At 42.0% G+C, this 23,970-nt stretch overlaps 2 protein-coding genes across 3 annotated transcripts in view; one reads left to right on the plus strand and one right to left on the minus strand.

Annotated features, from left to right (window-relative positions):
• Window positions 1–22,635, plus strand: CHPT1 (choline phosphotransferase 1). Of its 2 annotated transcripts, XM_040596820.1 has the most exons (9): window positions 1–320; window positions 9,610–9,757; window positions 10,781–10,922; window positions 14,485–14,569; window positions 16,156–16,287; window positions 16,677–16,835; window positions 18,441–18,566; window positions 19,045–19,155; window positions 22,474–22,635. In XM_040596820.1, exons 1-9 carry the CDS (start codon window positions 78–80, stop codon window positions 22,516–22,518), a joined length of 1,191 nt encoding a protein of 396 aa, XP_040452754.1. In that variant the 5' UTR covers window positions 1–77; the 3' UTR covers window positions 22,519–22,635. The 2 variants fall into 2 exon arrangements, with proteins under 2 accessions (XP_040452754.1, XP_040452755.1); XM_040596821.1 differs by lacking the exon at window positions 19,045–19,155.
• SYCP3 (synaptonemal complex protein 3) overlaps window positions 20,861–23,970 on the minus strand; it is a 14,992-nt gene continuing 11,882 nt past the window's right edge. Inside the window, exons 8-9 of the mRNA XM_040596822.1 lie at window positions 22,694–22,798; window positions 20,861–22,553 (exon numbers count right to left, since the gene is read on the minus strand). Coding sequence (XP_040452756.1) covers window positions 22,500–22,553; window positions 22,694–22,798 — 159 coding nt within the window. The 3' untranslated portion in view covers window positions 20,861–22,499. The remainder of the gene's footprint in view (window positions 22,554–22,693; window positions 22,799–23,970) is intronic.

The following is a 23,970-nucleotide window of genomic DNA, read 5'->3' on the forward strand; positions in this document are numbered from 1 at the left end:
GGCCTCAGCGCAGCCCCGCCCCGAGCGGCGGCGGCCTGACCCCGCTCCCGTCCGGTGCGCGGCGGGGCGGCGGCGGCATGGCCGTGCCCTGGGCTCTGCCCGCGCCCCTCAGCCCGGCGCAGCTGAAGCGCCTGGAGCAGCACCGCTACAGCGCGGCCGGGCGCTCGCTGCTGGAGCCCTGGCTGCAGCCCTACTGGGCCTGGCTGGTGGAGCAGGTCCCGCTGGGGCTGGCCCCCAACGCCATCACGCTGGGCGGCCTCCTGCTGAACTGCCTGACGGCGCTGCCGCTCATCGCCTGCTGCCCCAGCGCCACCGAGCAGGTACCGCCCGCCGCGGGCCGCCGCCGCTCCATCAGCGCTGCACCGCATCCCCCGCCCGGCGCGGCCTCGCCTCGCCTCGGCCCGGCGCGCCTGCCCCGGCCCGTCAGCCCCGCCGGCCCCGGGCCGGGTGCCGCGGGTCGCTCCCGGGCCGCCCGGTGTGGCGGAGCCGCCCCGGTGCCTCCCAGCAATAGCCGGAGCGCTCGGCTCCGCCGCGGCCGTGGGCGCGGCCCTCCCGGGGCAGGGGGCTGGGGCGGCGCTGCGGGGCTGCCCTGGGGCTTGCGGGGAGCGGTGGTGCGGGGCCAGGCTTTGGGGCGGCAGGGGTCAGGCAGGAGGTGGGGATGGGGGTTTGGGTGCCGACGTGCGGGGGGGGAGCCCGTGCAAGGGCGAGGCTCAGTGGGCTCCGCTCGCCGCCCCGGCCCTTCGCTGGCCCGGGGTCTCGGTGGGCCCAGGGCTTCGGCCGGGTGCTTGGCCCGTGCCGCATGCTGCGAGCGAGGCTGTGCCTGGGCTGGTCCCTGCCTCCTCCAGGGACCCCCGCAGCCTCCTCCAGGGACCCCCGCAGCCTCCTCCAGGGACCCCCGCAGCCTCCTCCAGGGACCCCCGCAGCCTCCTCCAGGGACCCCCCCAGCCTCCTCCAGGGACCCCCCCAGCCTCCTCCAGGGACCGACTGGTGCCCCACGTGTGTGCCTCTGCTTGGGGCAGGCTGGGGAGGAGGTGTCAGCAGCCTTGACCCCCTCCTCAAGAGGAAGGCTCTAACGATGGGGCCGCAGGTAGAAACAGCTCCCAGCCAGGAGGGAAGGTGCGGGATGTGCCCAGCAGCAGGGCAGAGCTGCCCAGAGCCGGCTGGTTGCCTTTTTTTAGTAGCTTAGATATACTTTGGTGAGTGTTCCTGTTGACGGAAGAACCCTTCTTTTTCCCTTCTTGCTCTGCCCTTTGTGTTAGCAGAGGTGTTTGTGGCAGATTTATTGGGAAACTCATCCACATCAAAATTAACTTTGCTTTGGTCTCGCCCTAATCGCTTCCCTGATCACTTCCCCGATATACATCGCCAGGTTAGAGGCACTTTGTGGCGCTGCAGGCGGTGGGAGAAGGGAGGATAGAGATGGGAGTGAACAGTTGGAAACCACAGATTGCCTTCTTGTGGTACTTTCAGAATTCAAATGCTTGGGGAACTGCTACCTTTAGCTTACTTGCATGACGTAGATAGCAATCATGTGCCAGCTGTGTGTCTGGATGTTCAGTTTAGCTTTTTCTCTTTGCTATCCAGGAAAAAAAAAAAAAAAAAAAAAAAAGCAGAAAGTTATTTTTCCCTTGAGGACACTTGTACAAACAGAAAAAGGTTGTGTTGGAGACATCCAGGGAGTTAATCTTTCCAGGAAAGCTTAGGTTGAGTTTTAGGAACTTTACTGTTTTTTTTAGTAGTGGAAGCTGAATTTTAGAAGAACCTACAGTTTGGACTGAACTTCCTTGTTCAGATGTCAGTATGTCCTTTATAAATATGTAGTGTAAAGCCAGACTCCTTATGCTATTGTTTTTTTTTTTTATTGTTTTTTTTTGACTCTGCACTGTGAGAATAGCCCTTACTTTCTCTTGCTGTATCACTTAGACCATTGTTACCTCTCTTGTGCTTATTTAATGACTTGGCTTGTCTTCCACCTAAGACGTCATAGTTGTGGATGGCTTTTTAAAAAAGCTAAAACTGTTGCAACACTAATAGGTGCTGTATGTACTGTTGTAATTACCTACTTTGTACTTTTGACTTGGATGTGTAGGCTGGAAGGACTAGGGGGAAGGTGGAACCGAAAATTATGTTAAAGGTGATTGAATCACAGACTGAACTAATAGCACAGTGCACTTCAGCATCACCTCTCGATACTATCAAGCCACTTCTTCCCTTCATGAACAAGTCTTGATTACCTGATGGACTAACAAGAACTTGTTATATTCTCTTGGTAAAAGTATAGGAAAGTCGAGTAGAAGACTGAGATAAAATAACAAGCAGGTTTTGGTTTAGGGTGTTGGGGGGTGGTGGTGTATGAGTTGGTTTGTGTGGTTGGTTTTGGTTTATTCCCTAACCAGTCTGAAGAGGGCCATTTCTATCAGTCCTTTACTGAAAACACAGAAGTCTTGATGATCGTACAAACTGTCCAAAACAAGACTGGTAGCTGAAATCCCTCAGAGAGCAGCTGCTAGGAGATGCTTAGGAAAGAGATCTTTCCCCAATAGACCCTTCCAGCTGCCAAAAGACTGTGGTTTAGGGGTTTCTCAGTGAGGGATTCTACTCGAGTTACTTGGAGAACAGCAGCTGATGGATCTGTTTTCCCACAGATACCATGCCTTTGAAGTATTTGTTTTGAACCTGTTCGTACTTTCAGCTTCCATTATGTCCCATTGCAGTAAATTCCACAGTTTAGTAATACCCCCCACAACACTGCAATTAACGTATAAAACCATACAATGCTCCCTTGTTCTCTTCCTCTGTAGCTGTTATTTCCTTGTACACTATTCTTTTTATCTTCATCAACATCAGTAGCCACTAAAAGCTGGTCTGTTACTGACTAGTACAATATGTTTTGGCTTTATAAAATATTGTCTGCTGCAGAAATGTGGCCTTGTCTAGTAGGAGCATGGGTTGTGTCACTGTCTCCTGTAAATGCACATTTCAGCATAAGCCACTTTATTTGTAGCTAAGCCATTAGCAGGCTGTGCCCCTTAAGCACTGTTAGAACTAAAAGCCACGTGTGTAGATTTTTTTTAGTGTTTGTCCAGTTTCCTACTCTGTATCTTAGGACAGCAATCTATAGAAGTAGTATGAGGGACTGCTGTACCAGGTGTGGTGGTGGGGAGGATGCTACCTGCACAGCTCATGTTCTGTGGAGGGCTGAAAGATCTTTTCTACTGTGACTGCAGGCTGGGTTGGGTTTTTTTTCTTTTTCCCTTTCCCCCTCTATTTTCTTTTTTTTTTTCTTTTTTTTTTTCTATTTTCTTTCTGTTTCTTTTTTCTGTTTTCCTTCTTCCTTTTTTCTACACCCTTTTTTTTTTTTTTTAATTTCCTTTCTCCCTTTTTTCCAACAGTAATTGTAAAATATTTAGGATTAAAAGCTTTGCTGAGTGTTGTGGACAGTGTGTATTTGCTGCGTTAGAGTGTAAAAGAAGCACTTCGGTGAGGATTTCCATTTTATCCCCTCCATTTGACCTTGACCTGTTTTGCCCTACTCCCAGCTGACTTCTCAGAAGTAGACGAGGTTACTTTTTAGGTCACATTAGGTTTTGCAGGTGAATCTCTAGGACCCCTTCCCATTCCGAGCAAAACTGGTGTTTTAATTTTTTCCTTGCATAAACACTAGGAAGAAAACTGGCTAAATGTAACTATATTTTTAAAAGGGAGAAAGTAAACTTTGATCCTGCTACTTTCATGACTGCTCACGGAGGGGCCCCGTTTCAGTAATCCTTGAAGCTCAGCCACAGGTGTCTCTGAGAAACCATGGGAAGTTACAATTTTAGGACAGATGTTACTGGTAACAGTGGTTACCTTGTAATGAATTTGTACCTATTTTAAAAATATTTGTAGCACTTACAGCAGGATTTGAGCAGAGTCCTCCAAATGCATCAGAGGAGATTTCACACGGTGATAAAGACCTGTCCTGCTTGCTCTCAGCTTCTTGGATTCCACCATGTCTCATTTATTTGTGTTTTTTAAAAGTCTTTGTTTCTGTTGTCTGTAATTTCCTGGAGGTTACTGGAAACAGGAAGACGGGAAGAGAGAAGCATGGATTATGGACTGCCATTTGGGCAGTGATGGCAAAAGGGGTCAGGGGCCCAAGGGTTCCCGTGCAGAGAGCAAAGGGAGAGAGGGGGAGGCTTGTGATGGCTAGCTATGTAGAAGCGTTTAAGAAATGGTGCAGTGAATTTATGAAAGGCTGTCACACCTTGCTGAAACACGCTGTTTAGAAAGCCATACATACAGGGAGGCCAAGAAGCAGGGGAGAGTCTAGGTGACTCTAGCTAGCTCTGTTATTAACGGTTTGGAGGGAGAGAAACATTGGTGAGGTGCTCGCTCTGCTTCTCTCTCTTTCTTAAAATAATCCCTTAAAAAACCCCAACCAACAGCCCCCCTCAAAGAAGAAAAAAAACAACCCACCTTTTAAACCGAGAGAGGGATAGTCTTCAGGTTTTTCCTGTTATAGGGAGAAATGAGGGGAAGATACTGACAGGGATGACATTATGTAAACAGCAAGGGCACAACTGAGCTTTGCAAGAGAAAGTAGAGAAGTAGAAAAGAGGGTGAGCTGCAGCAGCTGAACTGGTGATGTGGGGGTGTGAAGGAAGAAGTATTAAGCCCTTGACCTGCTAGAGGAGAAGTGTGAAGCACTGAGTGGGATGGGGAATCCAGCCAATACCCATGAGTGAAGAACAGAGCGCTCAGCAGTGAGTGGGGAAAAGAGGTATTTGTTATAAAGACAGACAGCGAAAGTTCGGGAACCCCAACGCCAAAGGATGGGCGCTCTTTCAGAGGGAGCTTGTTGGGGAGAGCAGGATGCTAAAGAAATGCAGGGAGCCTCCGGTGTGTATGAAATGCATTTGGGCTATAATATGATTATTTGATTATTATTTTTACTTTTTTTTTTTTCTCCCTGGCCTCTTCCCCTGCTGTAATGCAGGTTTAAGCAGCATTCCCTTCTCTTGCTAGTAGTACAAATGTACATAGTGCTTTGTGCTGAACAGAAGTGAGGGAAATCATCCATGTTTAAGGGGAAAGAGGAAAGGAGTCCAGTAAAAATGTGTCTTTCTATTCCAGATCTGTTGGAACAGGGGCCATGTAAACTAGGGCAAAATTAGTAGCTGTGGATTGTGGAAGCAAGATTATGACTAAATGTAATGAGTAATTATGGGGGGGCTGAATCTTTAAATATTGCAAAAGCTTAAGCTGTTGAACTCTCTGGGCTTTAGAGCTTTTCTTGAAATAAATGGTAAGGGATCTCCCTGGCAAGTGCAGTCTTTTGTAGCTGGCCATGCTCTTCTGTGGAGTAGAATCACGGGAGCAGAAGAATAAGGACTGCTGTTCAACCTAAACTTTTTCCTGAAGGAGAGGCATGCCACACATCCCTGCCAAACACCATATGCACATGGTTTTGTTTTGACACCTTCTGGTTCAGTAGATGGCCAGACCTGCTGTACCAGATCTGTGTGTGACAAGATTCTGGGGCTGTATCATCTTTCAGACATCCTTTTTAATTGAAGCAGAGAAGCATTCCCCTCTACCCCCTGCCACCCCTTCGCCCAGCTTTGTGTTCTCTTCTAGTTCCATGAGAATAGCATCTAGCTCTGGCCAAATAATACATTTGCTTGGACAGGATATAACTTTGGGCAGAGATAATAAACACCTCATCAGTGAAAAGCTGATGATTATTGGGAGCCTCCTGACCTTTCTGCTGAGTTTGTCAGCCATGTCGGCATTCTCAAATGCTCCCACTTCTCTAATTTACAAACTACTTAGGTCCAGCGTGGGAAGCTGGCAGGGGACATCCCTGGATAGAGAGCCAAGCATGTGAGAAGGCAGTGGAGATGGCAGCTGTAGCTTATTGAGAGGACAGATAGCAGAGATAATCTGTGGTTATTAGGAACTTCGGAAACCTCTGTGCACCTTCAGTGATTTGGGAAGCTGTGTTTTACCAATTAAAATATTAGAGCATTCATTTAATCTGCTAAATAGATGGCTGATCACAAGTGACCCTTGATTATTGCCACTTTGGGTTAAATTTGAACTGACAGCCTAGGAATGAAATGCTCCCAGATGGCATTTCTAAACCCTCTCAGACACCTGTTCCCTGTTCTTACTGGGATATTCTTCCCTGCTCCACATCCATGGGGATAGATGCATCCGCTACAGGTGTTAATGGATGTAGATGATCCTTACTGGGAAGAGAAGGAGCTCTGCTCCTCTTTCCAGGTCAAGGAGAAGAGCGATTTAGTTTTGGAGTCTAGGGGGAGCGTTGCTTTGATTTGTCCCAGCAGGAGCTAATGCAAACAGGCTTTGATCAGCAGTTGTAACGATTATACCTGTACCATAACTTGCAACTCGACAAAAGCCATTGCTTTGTCAGAAAGACCTAATAGGAGAAGTTTGAGTTGAAGGTGTTTTATTTGTTCATTTTTATGTTTAATATGTTAAACTTGTTTTGACATAAGGCGAACACAGATGATGTTACCTTGAACAAGAATTCTTGCATCATGTTCTGTGGGTTACGGAAACTTTCAAAAACTGACTACAGTAACCCGCACGCAAGCCTTCTGTTTTGGTTAGAATTGAGACTGCATTTCATGGAGCTTGCATTTCACAAATGATTGTGAAATCAAAAGATTGTGATGACACCAAGCATACACCATACAGCACTATGGCCAATGATAAAAAAATGTGCCATAACAGGTTTCTGTTCCTGACTGGTGTTTCGATTATGGAAATGATCCAGTTAAATAAGAAACTGCTCGTGCTCTGCCATTTGACTTAATTGGTGATGCGCCCCGCGCTGTGGGGGTGGGTGTTGGTGTGCGCGTGCAGAGTGGGTAAGGAATTTGGCTAGCATATTTAACACTTTTGTCCATGATACAGAGAACCTGACCACTTTAAAGCAAACTAAACCCTATTGCAGTTATAGGTAGATGGCTGCAAAAGTAGGGGAGCCTAGTGCAATCAAAAAACCAGTGGTGTCCTGGACAGAATTGCCGGGTATGGTCTGGTTTACTTGCCAAAATCCAGGGGTTAGCGTGACAAGTTTCAATGTGTCTCACGCTATCTTTTTGTGACTCGTAGAAGTATGTCACAGTAACGACACCTTGAAAAACACTGCAGGTTACCTTTGTGGCACTTCACAGTAATATCAGTGGTAAAACTGGAAATGTCTTTTACAATACTACTTTAAAGGACTGCAGTGAAGCCAGTGGTTTCTCCTAGCCTTCCCGCTCATGGAGCTTCATTCATAGCTCTGTGGCAAGGGCTGCCGTGGTTGAGGATGTCTGTTCTCGGTGCAACAAAGTTCTTCTGAAAAAAACAGAAAAAAACACTGTGGTAGCTTTAGTATGTGGATTTTAGCACAACTAAAATGATCTTAGCTTCAACAGCGCCCTAACTGTGCTTTTATATCCTGAAATACCTGAGCAATGGCTGACAGCCCTCTGGACAACCCACTTTTGGAAAGGTGGAGGGTGAGAACAGGGGCCAACAGGTAGCTGCTGCCTCCCTGCAGAACGTCTGACCAAGCGAGCTTGCACGGGGAGAGGCCGTTGAGCTCTCTGTTCCTAGGGTGGCAGTAGGCTGCTCCTGTTGTCTGCAGGATCCTCGGTGCTTCCCCTTTCGTCAGAGGAGAGAAACATTTTTCAAAAGATGACTAAGAACTCACTCCTTGCTTTAACCCCATCCCCCAACACACAATTCCTTTGTTTAACTGGACAAAAAGGGAAAAGAAACCTAAATAACTGAGGTAGTTCCATTGGTAAACATCAAATGCATTGCTGCCATCGCTTGATCTGGATTTCTATAGTATGATCTTGGGGGGTTATCGGGTACCAGTATGTGTATGTCCATTGGAATGAGAATATCTACTCATCCTCTTTCACCTGCTCAAGGCTTCCAACATGTTCTGTGATTACAATTTTTCTTAGTTTCCTTGGAATAAGGGGAAAGCTGGCCTTGCCAGTTTGGAAGATTTGTCTGTTTTCTAGATTTCTGTGTACGTACAAATCCAGATTTCTCACCTATAGCTGGAGCCCCTAATTCTTTGACTGTTTTTTGCTTCAAAGCTGGGAAAGCAGACAACCATTTGACTTTCAATGATAGGAATGTTTTATTAATGAAATTACCAAAGTACTGGGTAGCAGGAAAGTCATAAATTTGCTGACAGTGTTTCCATATTAAAAGTACAAATCTCAGCAATAACATAGTATTATCAGCCAGCCTGGAATACACGAGGAAGTTCTGAATAACAGCAAAAAACCTGTTCAGAACTGAACCTCCTTTAAGCATGTTGGTTCCTGAGAAGGATGTGTTTTGTGATCAGTCTTAACTGGAGGCACAACTTTTTTTTCTGACTCAAGTCAGCGAGTAGAATGACGATGTCTGGAGGAGCAGCTTACATCTGCATTCTTACTGCTGCCTTCTCCTGTCCCTGCCTGTGAACTGATTTGGCAACTCATTTTTCCTCTTTTCCCCAGCAGTGACACTGGGCTTATGTGAGTGTGGACAAATGTCAGCTCACTAAGATTTGATCTGTTGTCTAAATCTGCTTAATAGCCTTTGCTGGACTTAGGAAATACATGTAATCACATTGGTCTATTTGTGCTGCAGGAGAGGAATTGCAGAGGTTTAGAGCTGTGGTAGCTGTGCCTCACCTGGAAGTGGGAAAAGATTCAGCTCTGTGGCTGCCTGTGACTGTTCACTTGTTTAACCTTCAAGTTACATTTCCAGCATTTAGCCTAACTTTGACTCTCTTTGTGAACAGTGCTTCTAAATGTTAAGGATTACATAAGGCAAAAATGTTACCTGTACTTTGCTCAAAAGGTGTTATAAATAGTTTTTAGTAAAAACTAGTTTCTAGATGAAAGATATATGCATGTGAAAATAATGCTTTTGAAAGGTACTACTGTAGGACAGTTCCTTTGGACCTGACTGGTGTTAATATAACTGATTCACAGCTTGTTTTGAAACTCTGATAGTCTATATTAAAGTATTGCTCCTTCGTGTTTAGTGAATGACTTAATTTCTTCAAAACCTTGTCCAAAGTGCCCATGTAGTCAATTTTTCCATGTTGGAAAACCTCACTTTCTCTAAAAGCTGAAGTCTTTATTTAGTAAAATGGGGTTTTATAGCTGTATGTTGTAAATCTAAGCAAGTCTTATAAGCACCTGTCACTTAAACTGCTGAGAACTTTAGTGAGTACTTTGCTACTACTTTCTTTTCTGAAGATTAATTTTATTTTTGTAACATTTTTCAGTACACAGAATAAAAATAATTGTAGAAATACTGTAGTTTTAAGGTGGGAAAAATAAGTCAGTTGATGCAGAAAAGATGTTAAAAGTTAGAAGGACCTGTGTTCCACTTGTGTGTCTGGAGTAGTTCATTATAGTAGTTACTACCATTCATGTAGAGACCAGCACAAGAAATTTGGTTTTGTCCATTAACTAAGTAGCAAATGGAACAGCGTAGTATAGTTTTGTGCTCTTTTTACTTTAGATGAAATAGATTGTTAGCTAAGAAATTGGGAACTGCCTGGTGACCTTTTATGTGACTCTCTTTCAGGCACCTTTTTGGGCATACATCCTGGGTGCATTAGGACTTTTTATCTACCAGTCTCTGGATGCCATTGATGGGAAGCAAGCCAGAAGAACAAACAGTAGTTCTCCTCTTGGAGAACTCTTTGATCATGGTTGCGACTCTATTTCCACAGGTAGCTTTAACCTGCTGTTACTCATCCTGGTTTTAAAAAAGTTACCTGCTTTCAAGAGGGGCTTTGTTGGAGTTGTAAAGGACCTCTGAATATCATCTAGTTCAAGCCCCTGCTCAGAGCAGGGTCAGCATGTTCTTTTAGGATAACCATCTCCTGGTCACTGCAGCCGGGGCTGCCCCTGACCTTTGCATTCCTGACCAGTAGCAGGGAGGACATTTCAGAAGTAATTTTGGCAGATGTTGGTTAACACGCGTTCTGCTCATACTTACTGTGCATCTTCATGTACAGTGTTGTTTGAATGAGCTAGATGGTGAACAAAGAATTCTGTAAGAGCATGCGGAGAGATTCGTCACTGTACATAGACTGTGTTTCCCAGTGGGGTACAGGTGATGCCTCATAAAGGATTTTAAGGACCTAAAAGACTGATGCTGGCATGTGAAACTAAGGATTCCACTTTAGGAGTGGCATGCCAAAATATCAGTTTGGTAATAGGGCATCCAGCCTGGCACTTAAGAGAAGGATAATTTATATTCCTTAGAAGAATGAGTTCCAAAAAGAGTTGATTCGGAGTCCTTAAGCAGTAAGCCTTGCTCAGTTTTACTTTCCATAACTTAGCTGTTGGTGGCAATGCCTGTACTTCTCTGAAAGTTTAATGGCTGAAACGCGTGCCCTGGGAGTTGGTACGTTCTCTGTGCCTCACTCCCCAAAGAAGTGCAACTGCCAGTCTCTCTGAGCTGGGCCCATCCGCTGAAGCTGTCAGTGTTGCAAAGAACGTGAGACGACAAGGCCAGAGGAAGGGAGAACAGCCACAGTAGGCTAGAAGGCGGGGCCCTCGCTTGGAAGAAAAGCAGTCCTGTCTTTTGGTCTCTCCTGCCAGGACTGTCCCTGAGGTTAGCTGCTGAGTAAAGTATCAGTCATATCATTGGTTTGTTACAGTGATGTCAAAAAATGTCTTGTGATTTTTTTTCTCTTAACTGCGAGCAAAGAGGGTATATGACTAACATGTTCATTTCTGCTTTTCAGTTTTTGTTGTCCTTGGATCCTGCATAGCAATCCGACTAGGAACAAATCCTGACTGGTTATTTTTCTGTTGTTTTGTGGGACTGTTCATGTTCTATTCTGCTCACTGGCAGACATATGTATCGGGCATACTAAGGTTTGGAAAGTAAGTAGGTATCTTTAGAAGTACATGTGGCTTAATGTCTGAGGCTGCTATCTAAACTTGATTGCCATTTCTGTTTTTTTTCCCCTGCTCTCTCTTCCTCTCACCTTCCTCCTCATCTCCCTTTCACCCTAGCAGACTTGTGTTTTACCCAGCAAGAACTTTAAAACTCTGCATAATACTGAATAGACAACTTGTTTTTGTAGCAGTTAATTTTAGCTGTATATGCTTTGCATGCGTTTGGCTCTTTTGTCTGCGGATTTGTTCTCAGAACCTATACAAGCACTGTGCAGGCTCAGGCCAGAGAGGTCTTGCCTGCAGTGTAAACAAGTGCTCTGTGTAGGAGTAGGGACAGAGCAAGTATCTGCAGTACCTCCCTTTGTAATCCCCCAGCCACAGAACAGTTTCAGCCCAGGGGATCCGAACCACATGCATTTTTAGAGAAATTCCCCTGCTAATAGGTTGCCCTTCCACAGACATCTTCAGTGTTCCTTTGAACGAAGTCTCTGCATCCATTTCATCCTTTGGCAAGGAGCTCCGCGGTGCTTGAAGAATCACCCCAGGTTTATGTGGGGGCTTTGCTTTTAATCTGGCTCATACGGGCTCTGGTGTCCTTTAGCTTTTGTGTTAGGTCACAGTTCTAGAGATTGCTGTGATGCTGTTCATGACTTGGTAGAAATTTCATCTGTTCTCACTGCAGTGTAGGAGGAGGGTCATGACATTCATGTAGAAGATAACAATTCCAATTTAACTTCTAATAACGTGGGGATTGCTGCACCCTCCTGCAGCTGCGGTGCTGCCTAGCCATGGCCTTTTGCTGTTTTTAAACAGTGACTGCACTTCAGTAATCATTTCTGAAAAGATCAGAGACTTCTGTAGGAGCAAGATTGGAAATACGTGGTAGATGAAGGCTATCCTTCTGCTAAGCCTAGTCACTTGTTAAGTCACCTGTTTATACGTGTTTATAGGTTTTAAAGGACTGTTTGTAGTTCTGCTTAGCTCTGAATTTCAAGGAGCACCTGAGCAAATCTGAGCATCACTGGGCACACAGGCTAGTGATCAGCTATCCTTGTGTACTGTTGGATATCTGTACCAAAAGAAAGCCGTCTCTGTGGTAATGTTAAGAACTCTTTCTGATTTGCGGATAATGTATTTACCATGCAAACTACAGCTCTGCTACCGCCCTACCTATCCTACTTGATTTTAAAGGACATCTTGTGCTGTAAACAAAAATAGATGCTTTACAGCGATGGCCAAAATAGGATAATTTCTGTATGTGACAGTGGACTACACTGAAGGGAGATCAACTATGCCATGAGCTCTGGGATTCTGCATACACAATTACTTTCTGTGCCTTTCTTTCTTGCATAAAACATGAGAATGATTTCCCTATGTCAGGAAGGCACTGAGATTTCTGTACCACATAAAAATTTCTTTGTTAAAAACTTAATGGCTTCTGGGTAAATATAGTGATAGTGCATAGTACAAACAGTTTGGAATCATCTGCTGTTCCATGATTACAGTTTGGACTTCAATAGACACAACTTTTCTCCAAGATAACGTTTCTGTTTAGTGAAAACAGGTCAGAGTTTTTTCAAGGCTCGCAATTTTATTTCTCTTAAGCGTAGAGGTCAGAGTCTAAATGAAGGCATTAGTATATTGCTCTAAATACATAATAGCATGGACGGAAGCTTTCACTGATGCTGTTCCTGAATTAGCAGTGCTTGACTTTAGAAGTCAAATGACAGGTGAGAGAATCCTAGTGCCGATGGCCAGGAAGGATCAGAGCAGGTGGGTACTGTGCCACTGTCAGGTTACATAGAATACCGCACAGTGTCCGATTAAAATCTCTGGGCTCTGATTTGGGCTGTGTTGCAACCAACAGCCTGAGCCTCTGTAAAATTAAGTACTAAACTTTGGCACATACAATGACTCAGCTTCCAAGTTTGAGCTTCCTCCTGCCACCAGCAACAGCAAATGCAGTACGGCCTAGAAATCTAGGTTTTAATAGTACAGAGTGTGAACGCTGAACACGAGCACTTGCACGTGGATGGTTTTTCATGACGTAACTGACAAGTTCAGTGCACAGCTACAGCAATGGCCGGGCAGGTGTAACATTTCATTCCTGGTGGAGAAGGGAAAGCCCACTCCCAGCGCCACTGTCCCGTTTCCCCACTGTACAGACTGTCACTTGACTTCAAGCCAATTTATGAAATGGGCAGAAGATTAAAAGCCTACCTGAGTTTAGCGAGCTGAACTGGTGCACCTTACAGTCTGGTGTGCGCTATGGCTGGTACAAGCGACGGGGTGCAACAGCATAGGGAGGACGACCCATGCCAATGGCTTTGAGCAGTGACAAGCACTTATCATCTAACTGCAGCCTAAACTTTGGCTCTTCTAAGACTGAGTCTGAAGCTGAAGTGATGAAACTTAGCATATTTTATCACGATCTTTCTGATGAAAGATGAGAGTCTAATGTTACTGTGATTATCAAGATCACATAAATGTTTTCCATTAGCCAAGAGTTGATCCCTATCTCCTTTGAAAAATACCCTGTTTCCTGTGCACAGTTCACATGCTATGCAATAACAATACATGTTGACTTCAGTCATAATACGTTAGGACAGCAAATTTATTCTAACTGCTTAAAGAAATGTTGTATTTTAAACATCTGTTGTCATGGTTTGCTGGTAACTTCAGTATAAAAATCAGGTAGCTGTCTCAAAACCTTTGGTAGCATAAAAGGTACCTTAGATGTGCACATTTATTTTTTTTATTTTGAAGCTTTATTGAAAGTATACAATTTCTTCCTCTTGAGCCTCTGCTTAATTTTTTTTTTTTAACATATTCAGGTCTTCACAAAACATTTCATCAATCAAATACAGTAATTAAGAGTTGGCTATGTGTCTGAGAACAGCAAAGGTGGAGACTTTAGAGGGCATGCAAGGCTGCCTATTTTAAAAATGGTTTTATGGAAAAAGACCAAGATATCAATTATATGTCCTCTGAAACAGGGCAGATGCTTAGCTATCCACTGACTCAGTCCTCAAAATACTGTCCTTATGTTTGCGGGTTGTATCTGTCAAGTTTTCATGATATGATGGCTTCAAAAAAACGCTTTCTGTCCCAGCCTGCTCTTTATGGTCCATACTTTTATATGATACGCTTTTAATGAAAATATTCGATTGTGTTTACTGTGAGCTCGCTTTAAACTTTGATTTGATACTTACATATTAACAAGTCTGTAAATTTATACAAAATTCTCAAATAGTTAACCATCTATTCATTAAACATTTCCCCCATATTAAAATCATACATAGCTTGCTCTAGATAAGGAGTATAGATTTAATTTTAAATCTTAGCCCAAGATGTGTTCTTCCATATGGAGTACCTTTGTCAGTCAAGGAAAATCATATTATATACGCTCATGTAATTTGAAGAGATTTTTAAAGAGATAATTTCAAGTAACTTCTTTTATCCCCTCCCTCCCCCCCCCCCCCCCGCCTTCTACTTACAGCAAGAAGACCTTTTCTTTACCTAAATCTCACTTTTTTTGCCTTAATAGAGTTGATGTAACTGAAGTTCAGATAGCCATAACAATGCTGCTCTTGATATCTGCATATTGTGGAACAGCAATATGGGACTATAAGGTAAGTGTATGAAGTGTTCAGCGTTCCTGTTGAGTATTCAGGTCTGTTAAGCGTTCGCAGTTCCTATGGTATTTGAAGCTGTCCTGTGCAAGTACCATCAATGCCTACTAGTTGTCTAATGTTCTGTGTTAGCTTATTGCACAAATGTAGGTTATTTTTATGTTGTAGTTAATTTAGCTATAGTGATGTGACTTCCTATGCACAAATCTAGAGCTACATAGAGGAAAAAAGACCCCATCTGCCACATAGAAACTGATGATCTGGAACTAATACTCCACAGATACTTAAGCTTTAACAAATAGGTTTTGTTCTAGTTTTATTTCTTTTGTGTATTTTATTGTAAGACATACATTTCTGTTCAGTAAAATGATTTATAGGATGCTTTATTTTTAAAATGTAAAGATTAAATGCTTTAACAAAACCATGGGATGATGTTGGGGGGGGGTTGATTAAGTAATCCTTATTTACGTGCTGATGGAGATGTACTGATTTTTAACTAGTTATGTTGCAGCTGACTTACATGTAAATACCTATATGTAAAGAATTGTTTTCTGTCCAAAAGCATTTCCTTATCTCTGGCTTTTATTCTGATCTTTAAAGATGCACTTTAGTGGATGGTATCAAAAGTATATTAGACTAAAATCTTCATCCCTTCTAGGGCCTCTACTCAGTAATACATAGTTTTGCTTGGTTTATAGCGTGTGGAAGAGCTGAGGCTATTCCATGCTATTGATAACTAATGCAAACAAATCTAAATATGAACCACCAAGTAATTCAAATTGATTCACAAGTTTACTTGGCAATTAAGAAATGTTTAGCTAAACTTTGTTTCTATTCCCCATCCTGCAGGATGCTTTTGTTCTATTTTCAAAAAGCTTATTTTCATGTTGAAAAATAAAGTAGGTGCATTAGACTTTAATTATGATTGATTTTTCTTTAGTATTAAAATTTATGGTAGTAATGCTGTATCTCAAAACAATCTATATTCAAAAATACAGTCAATGGTTTCAATTTATTACTACTACTTTTTTTTTTAAATCCTCTGCTGCGTTTGGAAGTTTCCTTGAAACTGCAATTGATTCTGAAAGGTAACTGTTTAATTAAAATTTTTATCTGGAGACTATTCTAAATGCAAAGATACAGCATTCAATTAACACGTACCAAAACACAAAGCAGGCAGATGGTGTTTGTGTTTCCTGTGGTTCGGTGTTGTGTTACCCAGTGAAAGAGCAGGAACTGCCCTTCTCCCCGCTCCCACGCCTAGGTGGTGCAGTAGTCTGTGTCAACTTTTTGCTTATGTAGTAAAAATATTTGAAGAATGTTGTAAGGAAAAACACAGTAAGATCTAGCTGAATTCCAAGGCCAGAACTTAAGTACTCAGAAGTCAAGTTTAAACCTTACAAAAGAAATTCGTTGTCTCCTTAGTAAGGAACCAAATTCCAAACACTATCCTCCTGAGCTTGTGCCTATGAGAGTTCAAATAAAGCAATTGTTTATTAGGTATCAGTAGCTTTTTTAATTGCTTTTTTAAACAAAAAGGTGATATCCTTAGCTTTTAAAATCTTTCTCTTGTTTTTCCTGCTAAGATCCCTGTGATGGGCTTAGAACTGAAGTTCTTTGCTGTTTTTGGCATACTGTGTGGAACAGCACTTTCTTTTTTCAATTACTTCCGTGTCATCTTTGGTGGAGGGGTTGGAAAGAATGGATCTACAATAGCAGTAAGTAGCTTTAAAAATCTGAATGATCTTTGAATAATTTATGCCCATAATTTATTGCATTTCAGATGATCGCAAGGGTTTGATTTGTTTAAGCATTTAAGCAGACAAGCATGTAAGTGTTGGATGGCTAAAGCAAAAACTTCATTATCTACCTTCTCTCTACCTGTTACTGGATTTCTTCTGTCACAGGAACCAGAAATGAATTTTCTTATGAAATCAATCAGTGGTCACTGCAGTGGGTACTAATAGCATTGGTGTAATGATAATGGACTTTCCCTGAGTTTTGGCAACTGTGGTTTTATTTAGTGATATTTGCAATACATATAAAATTTGGACCTTACTGTGTGACTTGAAGCCTAAGACAAATTTTCTGTCCATTTGTATTTCAGGGAACAAGTGTTCTTTCACCAGGTCTGCACATTGGACTACTTATCATACTGGCCATTATGATCTATAAAAAGTCCACAACTCAACTGTTTGAAAAACATTCTTGCCTGTATGTCTTGACATTTGGATTTGTGAATGCTAAAATCTCACAGAAGTTGGTGGTAAGGAATATTTTTTCAGTCCTAAACCTCCTAAAACTAAACTGGTTCTTGGCTTAAGGCTTGCTGGATCAGTGGGCACTGTGCAAGTTTTCCCATTCTGCTCTGCCACTGCATTACCAGTTTTGTTATGACCAAGACACTGAACTAGTCTCAGGCTCCTACAGAGATTATATATGATGCTAATGCAAACACACACTTATTGTGGAATGTATTGGTTAGAAATCTCAGTTTTAACTTACTCCTAGAAATATACTTTCTGTCTTTAAACATCATAACTGTGGTCCCTCAAGCATCATTAACTGTGCTGTGACTTCTGATTTAGTTATCTGAATTAATATCAGATTTAATAAATCTGAATTAAATCTGATTTAATTATCTGATTAATTTGCTTTAATTACTAAAATGAAGAGATAAACTTTCCTATCTTTATTCTTTTGTAATTAAAAATCTAATTATGGATTAAAAAATAAAATTTGCCTTACTACATACTTGCTAACAACAGTAATCGAGCCAGCTCTTCCCCGCCCCAGCATGACATTTTTCACACTCTAGAAAACAGGCATTCTACAAACTTACTTGCTGAACAGGAGTCCACCTAGTGAGATATTAACTTGGTTCAAGAGAGAGAATGCTGATGAGAAGACTGAGCCATAAGACTGAACTTGAGGTGGTTCATCTGTTCTGTTGAGCACCTTGGCTCCCTTGCTCCCTCAGGACCTTGTAGCCATGTCATCTGTGTCTGCTTGCTTGTGGATGCTTCTGAGCAAGCCGTGTTTCCCTTGGCACATTATGTGTAGCTTTGAGGACAGTCTGCCCCAGAAGCACATCTGTAAAGGTGGTGGGGAAAGGATTTTGTGGGTTTAGCTCTCACCGTTTCAGGAGGCGCTGTCCTTCAGGCACTCTGGAGTGAGCAAACTGCAGTAAAAACTTAAGGTGTGACCAGGCAGGAGGCCCAGCAGAGAGACGAGCCAAGGTCTGTGCAGTTTGTGGGGCTGTGCCAGAGCTGCTCCATGGGTGCTAACCCTGTGGAGCTGTGGCACATCAAGGTCAGATGTCAGCCAGGAATTGCTCCCTGTCGCAGATCCCTGTAGCAGGAGAGAAGCGTCCTTAGCTGGCTTAGGGTGGAAGCCTCTGTCAGCTCTCCTCTGAACGCAAGGCTTTGTGGTTTGTCCTGTCTTTAGACTGGGATGCACACAGGCTTCTCTGTGAATTTTGCTGTTCGGCATAGTTGAACGTTTCTGTATTATCCCAAGAGACCACTTTGTTCACAGGAACCCCTCCGTACTTCAATTGTACTTGCCAGGTATCCACAAGCAAAGAGGCAAGGAACGACAGGGCGACTCCTTATGGCAAACTTGGCACCTAGACTACTTTGCTATTTTGAAGTTTTTACTTGGTCCTCGAGAAAGAAACTGTCAGGGAGCAGTGGGCCCTGAAGTGCACGTGAAGCGCACGTGAAGCTCTTGGCCTGCCTGCTGCTGCCTCCTAACAGCTGTGGAAGCAGGCTGTTACTGGGCAGGGACATCACACCAGTTTTCTGGTAGTTACACTGATCTTGTAGTCATGCTTTTTTGTGTGTCTCCTTTTTGGTGTTTTTAAACATAGGTGGCTCACATGACAAAAAGTGAAATCTGTCTTCAGGACACTGCATTTATTGGGCCAGGACTTCTGTTTTTGGACCAGTATTTCAACAGTTTTGTTGATGAATATATTGTTCTATGGATAGCATTGGTAAGCATTTTGTTTTACACTTTTAATTGGGAGCATACTTAAAAGAAAGGTTTGAGAACTGTCCCTGTCATTCTGCTCTGCCGTTTCTGACTTGCTCAGATTTCAGCTGTCACTGTGGAGGAAGTGCCAGGATACCATGTAAACATGTATTTTGGGAGCCGACTGGCCTTCTTTCCTTGGATCAGAGATGTAAAAGTAAATTTCCAGATTGCTCTTGTAATTATGCTTTAGTCCAGCTGGTTTGTTTGAAGTGATTCTGTGAACTGCAGACTAATTGTTTTTCAGGTTTTGTTAGTGTTTAGTGCTGGTTTTGGGGTTTGGGGATTTTGGTCTTTTTATTGTTCTGAACTAGACAACTCTATATGTTAAAAAGCTTGTTAAAACTTGTCACTGATTAAAGTATAGCTGAATTTATAGTAGGGACAATTTAAAAAAAAAACTGATTTTTTTTAACCTGTTCTGTTTTGTTCTTTTGAAGTTCATATCCTTGTTTGATATGCTGAGATATGCCACTGGTGTATGCCTACAGATTGCCGCTCATCTTCATATACATGTCTTCAGAATTTCATCTCATCAAGCTCCTGAACAGGTTCAAAACCATAATGACTGATTAAATAGGTGAAGGACAAGAGAAGAAGCAGTTAGGGGAATGTTGAATGAAGCAGCCTCTCTTTCTTTGGGAAGACAGATTAAGTTTTTCACAAAAATAGTTTTATGAGAAAGCTTGCTCTATCCCAGACATTACCAGATGTTAGAATTAGTAAATACAAGGTCCTGCAGATTCTGTGGTGATCGGTACTTTTGCTCCAGGATGTATTTCCCCCTGTGTTTCAGATCATGAATATCACATTTGAAACACTTGCCATTGCCTGTTAGGTAACCTTAAATCTGTACTTTTGGGCTGGTGAACGTAGACTGCAAACCAAGGTGCTACCAACCAGAATTTGAAGAGGAATTTCACTTTTCCCTAGACCAAGTGACTAATCTTCTAGCATTATTTTCTAAAGTCTTCTTGGAACTGCTGTGAAGTGGTAGCCAGGGGTAGCAATGAATACAGTACTGCATTATTAAGACTGGTAGAATGAGGCATCCATGAGGTAAAACTCATTCATCTCTGTTCCAGAATTTCTAAAGGACAAGCTACTGGATCAGTAGGATGAAGGAGGTAGAGCTCAGGATAATTTTCTTCTATTTCAGAATACTGTTATGAGTGCCTTTAGTATTCACGTAGTCTCTAGTATCAAAGTACAAACCTACTGTTACTAAATACAATTGTAGCTTTTCTTTCAAGGTCAAAATTGTGTTTTCTTTCAAGGCCAGTTTCTAGTTTTGTAGGCATAATAAGGTTTGCCTCGTTGTATTCCATAGACTGTAGGTAGTTGTGTACTTCAAGGACACTAACTTTACCTACTCTGACTTGTATCTGTGAAACTATACAAGTGAATGACAAAGTTCACTGATGAATTCAAATGACTGTGACAATGCAATCCACCCATATGTAATACCCTCTGTGAAGTATGTTTGCTGTCACTGTGTTCATCTATCTTATAATCTATCTGACTTGTCTTGTAGCTATCACTGTACTTGATCCAAACAAATCTGCATGGAACTAAACCCCAGTGTACAGCAAAACTCTCCAAACCAGTCAGGCCTACTGCCAGCCTTTCTCTAAGAACAGACCCGCTGGCTAACACATGCCTGGCTAAAGGGCTGCTTGTTGTCATTAGAGAAAAGCTGAATGAAAGCAGTTTGCTGTTTGTAAGAGAAAATCATGACTTGCACACAAACCCTATTTAGCTCCTTTAAAGAAGTACTATTTGAATATGATTTTTGTAAAAAGCTGTTGAATGTGTCTGTTAACTCTTTCAGTTGCTGATAGATAGCTGAACTGTGAGTTCATAAAGTCCTTCCTGAACTGTACAATAAAGAAGGGTATGGTTTTGTTTTAAAAATACTACCGCTACAGCTTCCTAGCTGCACATTAATTCAAAAAGACCTCCCAAGGTGTTCAAGGAATTTTAAAAGTGGTGTTACTGTCTGCTAAATTTGGAGGGAATAAAATAGCATCTACCACAGTCCAGCCTAAGAAGGATATACTGATACACTGGAGGGGTAACTCTGACAGTTACTGCCAAAGGACTGGCACTGTAACTGACCGCTATCAATTCCAAATGAATCCTACTACTCCCATTCGAGGCCGGGCAAGACGCAGCATCTACACATGAATGCAGCCTGAACCCAGCCCCTGGGCAAACAGAAGACGGTAAAGACCATTTCAGTTTGTCTGAATACTGTAAACAAATCACCTGAGGAAAAGACATAGGCAGGTTTTTTTTTTTAGAATGACAACCTTTGGTACCCCAGATGTCTCAAAAAAAGTATCATGCAGTAGTAGGTGTAAGTAATTTTAAGGATATGGCTGTAGATAGAAAAGTAATACAGAACTTGGTCAGAAAACCAGACACATGAGGCAATAGTAACAAATAACCTAGTATTGAGGATAGGATGCACAAACTGTTAACTGTAGTTCATAGCATCAGCTGATTATCCTTAGGGGGCTGAGACTCAGCAGCACAGTTACAAATTAGCATAGTTACTTGTTACCCACCAGCAGCCCATATTGCCTCATACATCATTCTCACAATGTAACTTCTGTGTTTGCTCCTTCCCTGAGTCCAAGCAGACGCAGAACAAAAAGCGCTCCATACCGATTGCTTGTTCAGCTTCAGCTGCAACCCAGCAGCTGAGGTTTCTGTAAGCTAGCCATCGCTACTCTGGCTCCCAGAACTGGAACGCCACCACCACATGACTTGATTCTGAACTGAAAATGCTAGTAAGCTGGGGAGAAAAATCTGTATGGACTGTTTTTGAAGTACATTGTTATGAAAACATCACATTTGAGTGTGTGGGGGTGTGCATGGTTTTTGTTGTATCTGCTGTTATATTAAATATAAGCATGAAATACATTAGGAACTACCTAATTTGTATAAATGGCTATTCAGTTGTAATGGTCTTCTGTAAAAACAAATGGCATGCAAGCTAAGCTGATTGTTTAATTTATTCACTGTAATGAGATACATGAAAGATAATCTTTATCCTTAAAACCTTAAACCTCCCTGCATCAGTAGTCATTTGGAATTGCAAAAAGTAATACTCCCATCTCAAAGGCTTGTAATAACTTGTACTAAATAAATAAGCTAGATTACTTCTAGCGGTAGTTCTACAGGAACTATATATCCCCAAATGCATAATATCTAATTATGCTTACTTGAGCAGATGTCATATAAAGCTGTGATACTCGGCTCATCATTCAACTAAAGAAACCTGCTTTTTGGACAAGTTACACCAGTTCATAAATCTCTTTACTAGTACAAAGATATTACAATGGCTAGCCTAACAAAAGTTAACAAATTTACTTTACCATAATATACATCATTAAACAATCTTACATGAGCTATGTCATACTCTGTGAACTTTTATAACTACTGATATGTCAGCAGACTAAATGTTGAAACTGTGAAAATCTTGAAGTCTGCAGCTTGCGAAAAATGCTTCCATTTGCACAACCTACTTAAAGGCTTGAAGTTGTTACATAAAGTCTGGGTAATGCATTTTTCATTCATTCTTCCCATTGTTACAATTTGGCACTACAAAAAGTAAAACAATTTAAACAGTCCAGTGCTACTGAAAGTGAGTATTAAGTAGTTAAAGGTTAATCAGACAGACAGTAAATGTTTTTTTTTTCACCCTGGCAAGATATAAATTAATTTACTAATATACTTTCCTACAACATTATCAGACACGAGATTAGAACAATCATGAAAGCGTTTAATATCAACTTTTAAGACATACAAATCTTAACATACTTCTCTATGGCTAATGCCTATACTTGTATCGTGTTACTTAGGTACAAGTTGTTTCTCCATTGAGCCATCAGAATAACATGGACTGAAGAGACTTGCGAACAGTTGCCATCTCCTGCTGTTGCTGTTACAAGAAAAGGAGATAATACTGAACAAATGCCATATCAATATGATTCCTTTGTGCTCATTAAATGAATGTAAAATGACTTTTTTATAGAATGTTCTATTTTTGCATTTAACTGACTACACAAATCTGTTACTTACAGTATCCATCATAATCTTCTTCTGCAACATAGCCATTTCCTTGCGAAGTTCACATTGTGCATCAGCTAGAAGATTTTCATTGCTCTTCTCCAGCTCTTCCATGCTCTGAAATTAAGGATAATCTTAATTCAAAACTGCTCAGTGTCAAAGGGTTCATTTAAAACAAGTAAACAAACCATTATTCAGACTAAAATTTAATTTTTACAGGAGCGATGGTCACTGATAATTGATTAGTTTTGTCACAAACTTTTGACAGAGAGATTATACAGGACTTTGAACTCCAGTCTATATTCCTGTTTAAACACTTTGCACCCTGTGAAACAATACAGCCTCTGTGAAGGAAATGGCCCCCTCCACTCAGCATCTGTGAGGTCTCAGCTAGTTAGCCTGCATTTCAATAAAGAATTATACCAGAAAAGATTAAACAGATATCTGTCAGGAACAATAGGGGTTCAATATTATGACAACCTTGGAAACCTGAAGTAAGGACTATAAAACCCATTAAATTTCTTTCTTTTTTGCACACCTCCCCAGGTAAGCCAAGTAAAGGTTGCTGGTCATCTTCCCTTCTGTACATACCATTATATCTAACTTGTATGCATGTCTGTAGTTGTGTTTTTCTTGACTTGTATTTAGTTAAGCTCATTTGAGGCTTGATTTCTACCTTTTGATCTTCCTTGAGGAGAAAAATCAAAGTAATTCTGTTCAGTTTTTCATCTTTGATGAAGACATTTTTCACATTCTGGAACTGTTACTATTTATTAATGCTTCTGTAATAGCCTCAGTAAATTTCAACTATCTTAAACTAAGAGTTGCTCTATTTCAGATTTATTTTTCTAAGCTACCAGACTTGAAAAAACCTCAGACTTATCACCTGAAATTTCAAAAAGGGACCAGTTAGGAAATGACTTGAATAGAAATCAAAGTTTGTCAGAAAATGACAACTTGAATGCGCCCCATGTACCAGTATATACTGGGGGCTACACAGCTAGAAGGCAGCTTGGCAGAAAAGGACCTGGGGGTCCTGGTGGACACCAAGCTGAACATGAGCCAACAGTGTGCCCTTGCAGCAAAGGAGGCTAACGGTCTCCAAGGCTGCAGTAGGAGGAGTGTTCCAGCAGCTCAAGGGAGGTCATTTTTCCATTCTGCTCAGCACTAGTGAGACGACACCTTGAGAGCTGTGTCTAGTTTGAATCCTCAGTACAAGAGAGACATGGACATCCAGGACAGAGCCCATAAGAGGGCCGTAAAAATGATTAAGTGACAGAAGCATTTCT

The sequence above is a fragment of the Falco naumanni genome, chromosome 5 (genome assembly GCF_017639655.2).
Source record: "Falco naumanni isolate bFalNau1 chromosome 5, bFalNau1.pat, whole genome shotgun sequence".
NCBI classification, from domain to species: Eukaryota; Metazoa; Chordata; class Aves; order Falconiformes; family Falconidae; genus Falco; species Falco naumanni.

Excerpts from the sequence above, each read along its gene's own strand:
- CHPT1 (XM_040596820.1), top strand. The coding sequence starts at position 78 with ATGGCCGTGCCCTGGGCTCTGCCCGCGCCCCTCAGCCCGGCGCAGCTG. Across the intron at positions 9,758-10,780 it reads TTGCGACTCTATTTCCACAG|TTTTTGTTGTCCTTGGATCC; the intron begins GTAGCTTTAACC and ends TCTGCTTTTCAG. Across the intron at positions 16,836-18,440 it reads AAATCTCACAGAAGTTGGTG|GTGGCTCACATGACAAAAAG; the intron begins GTAAGGAATATT and ends TTTTAAACATAG.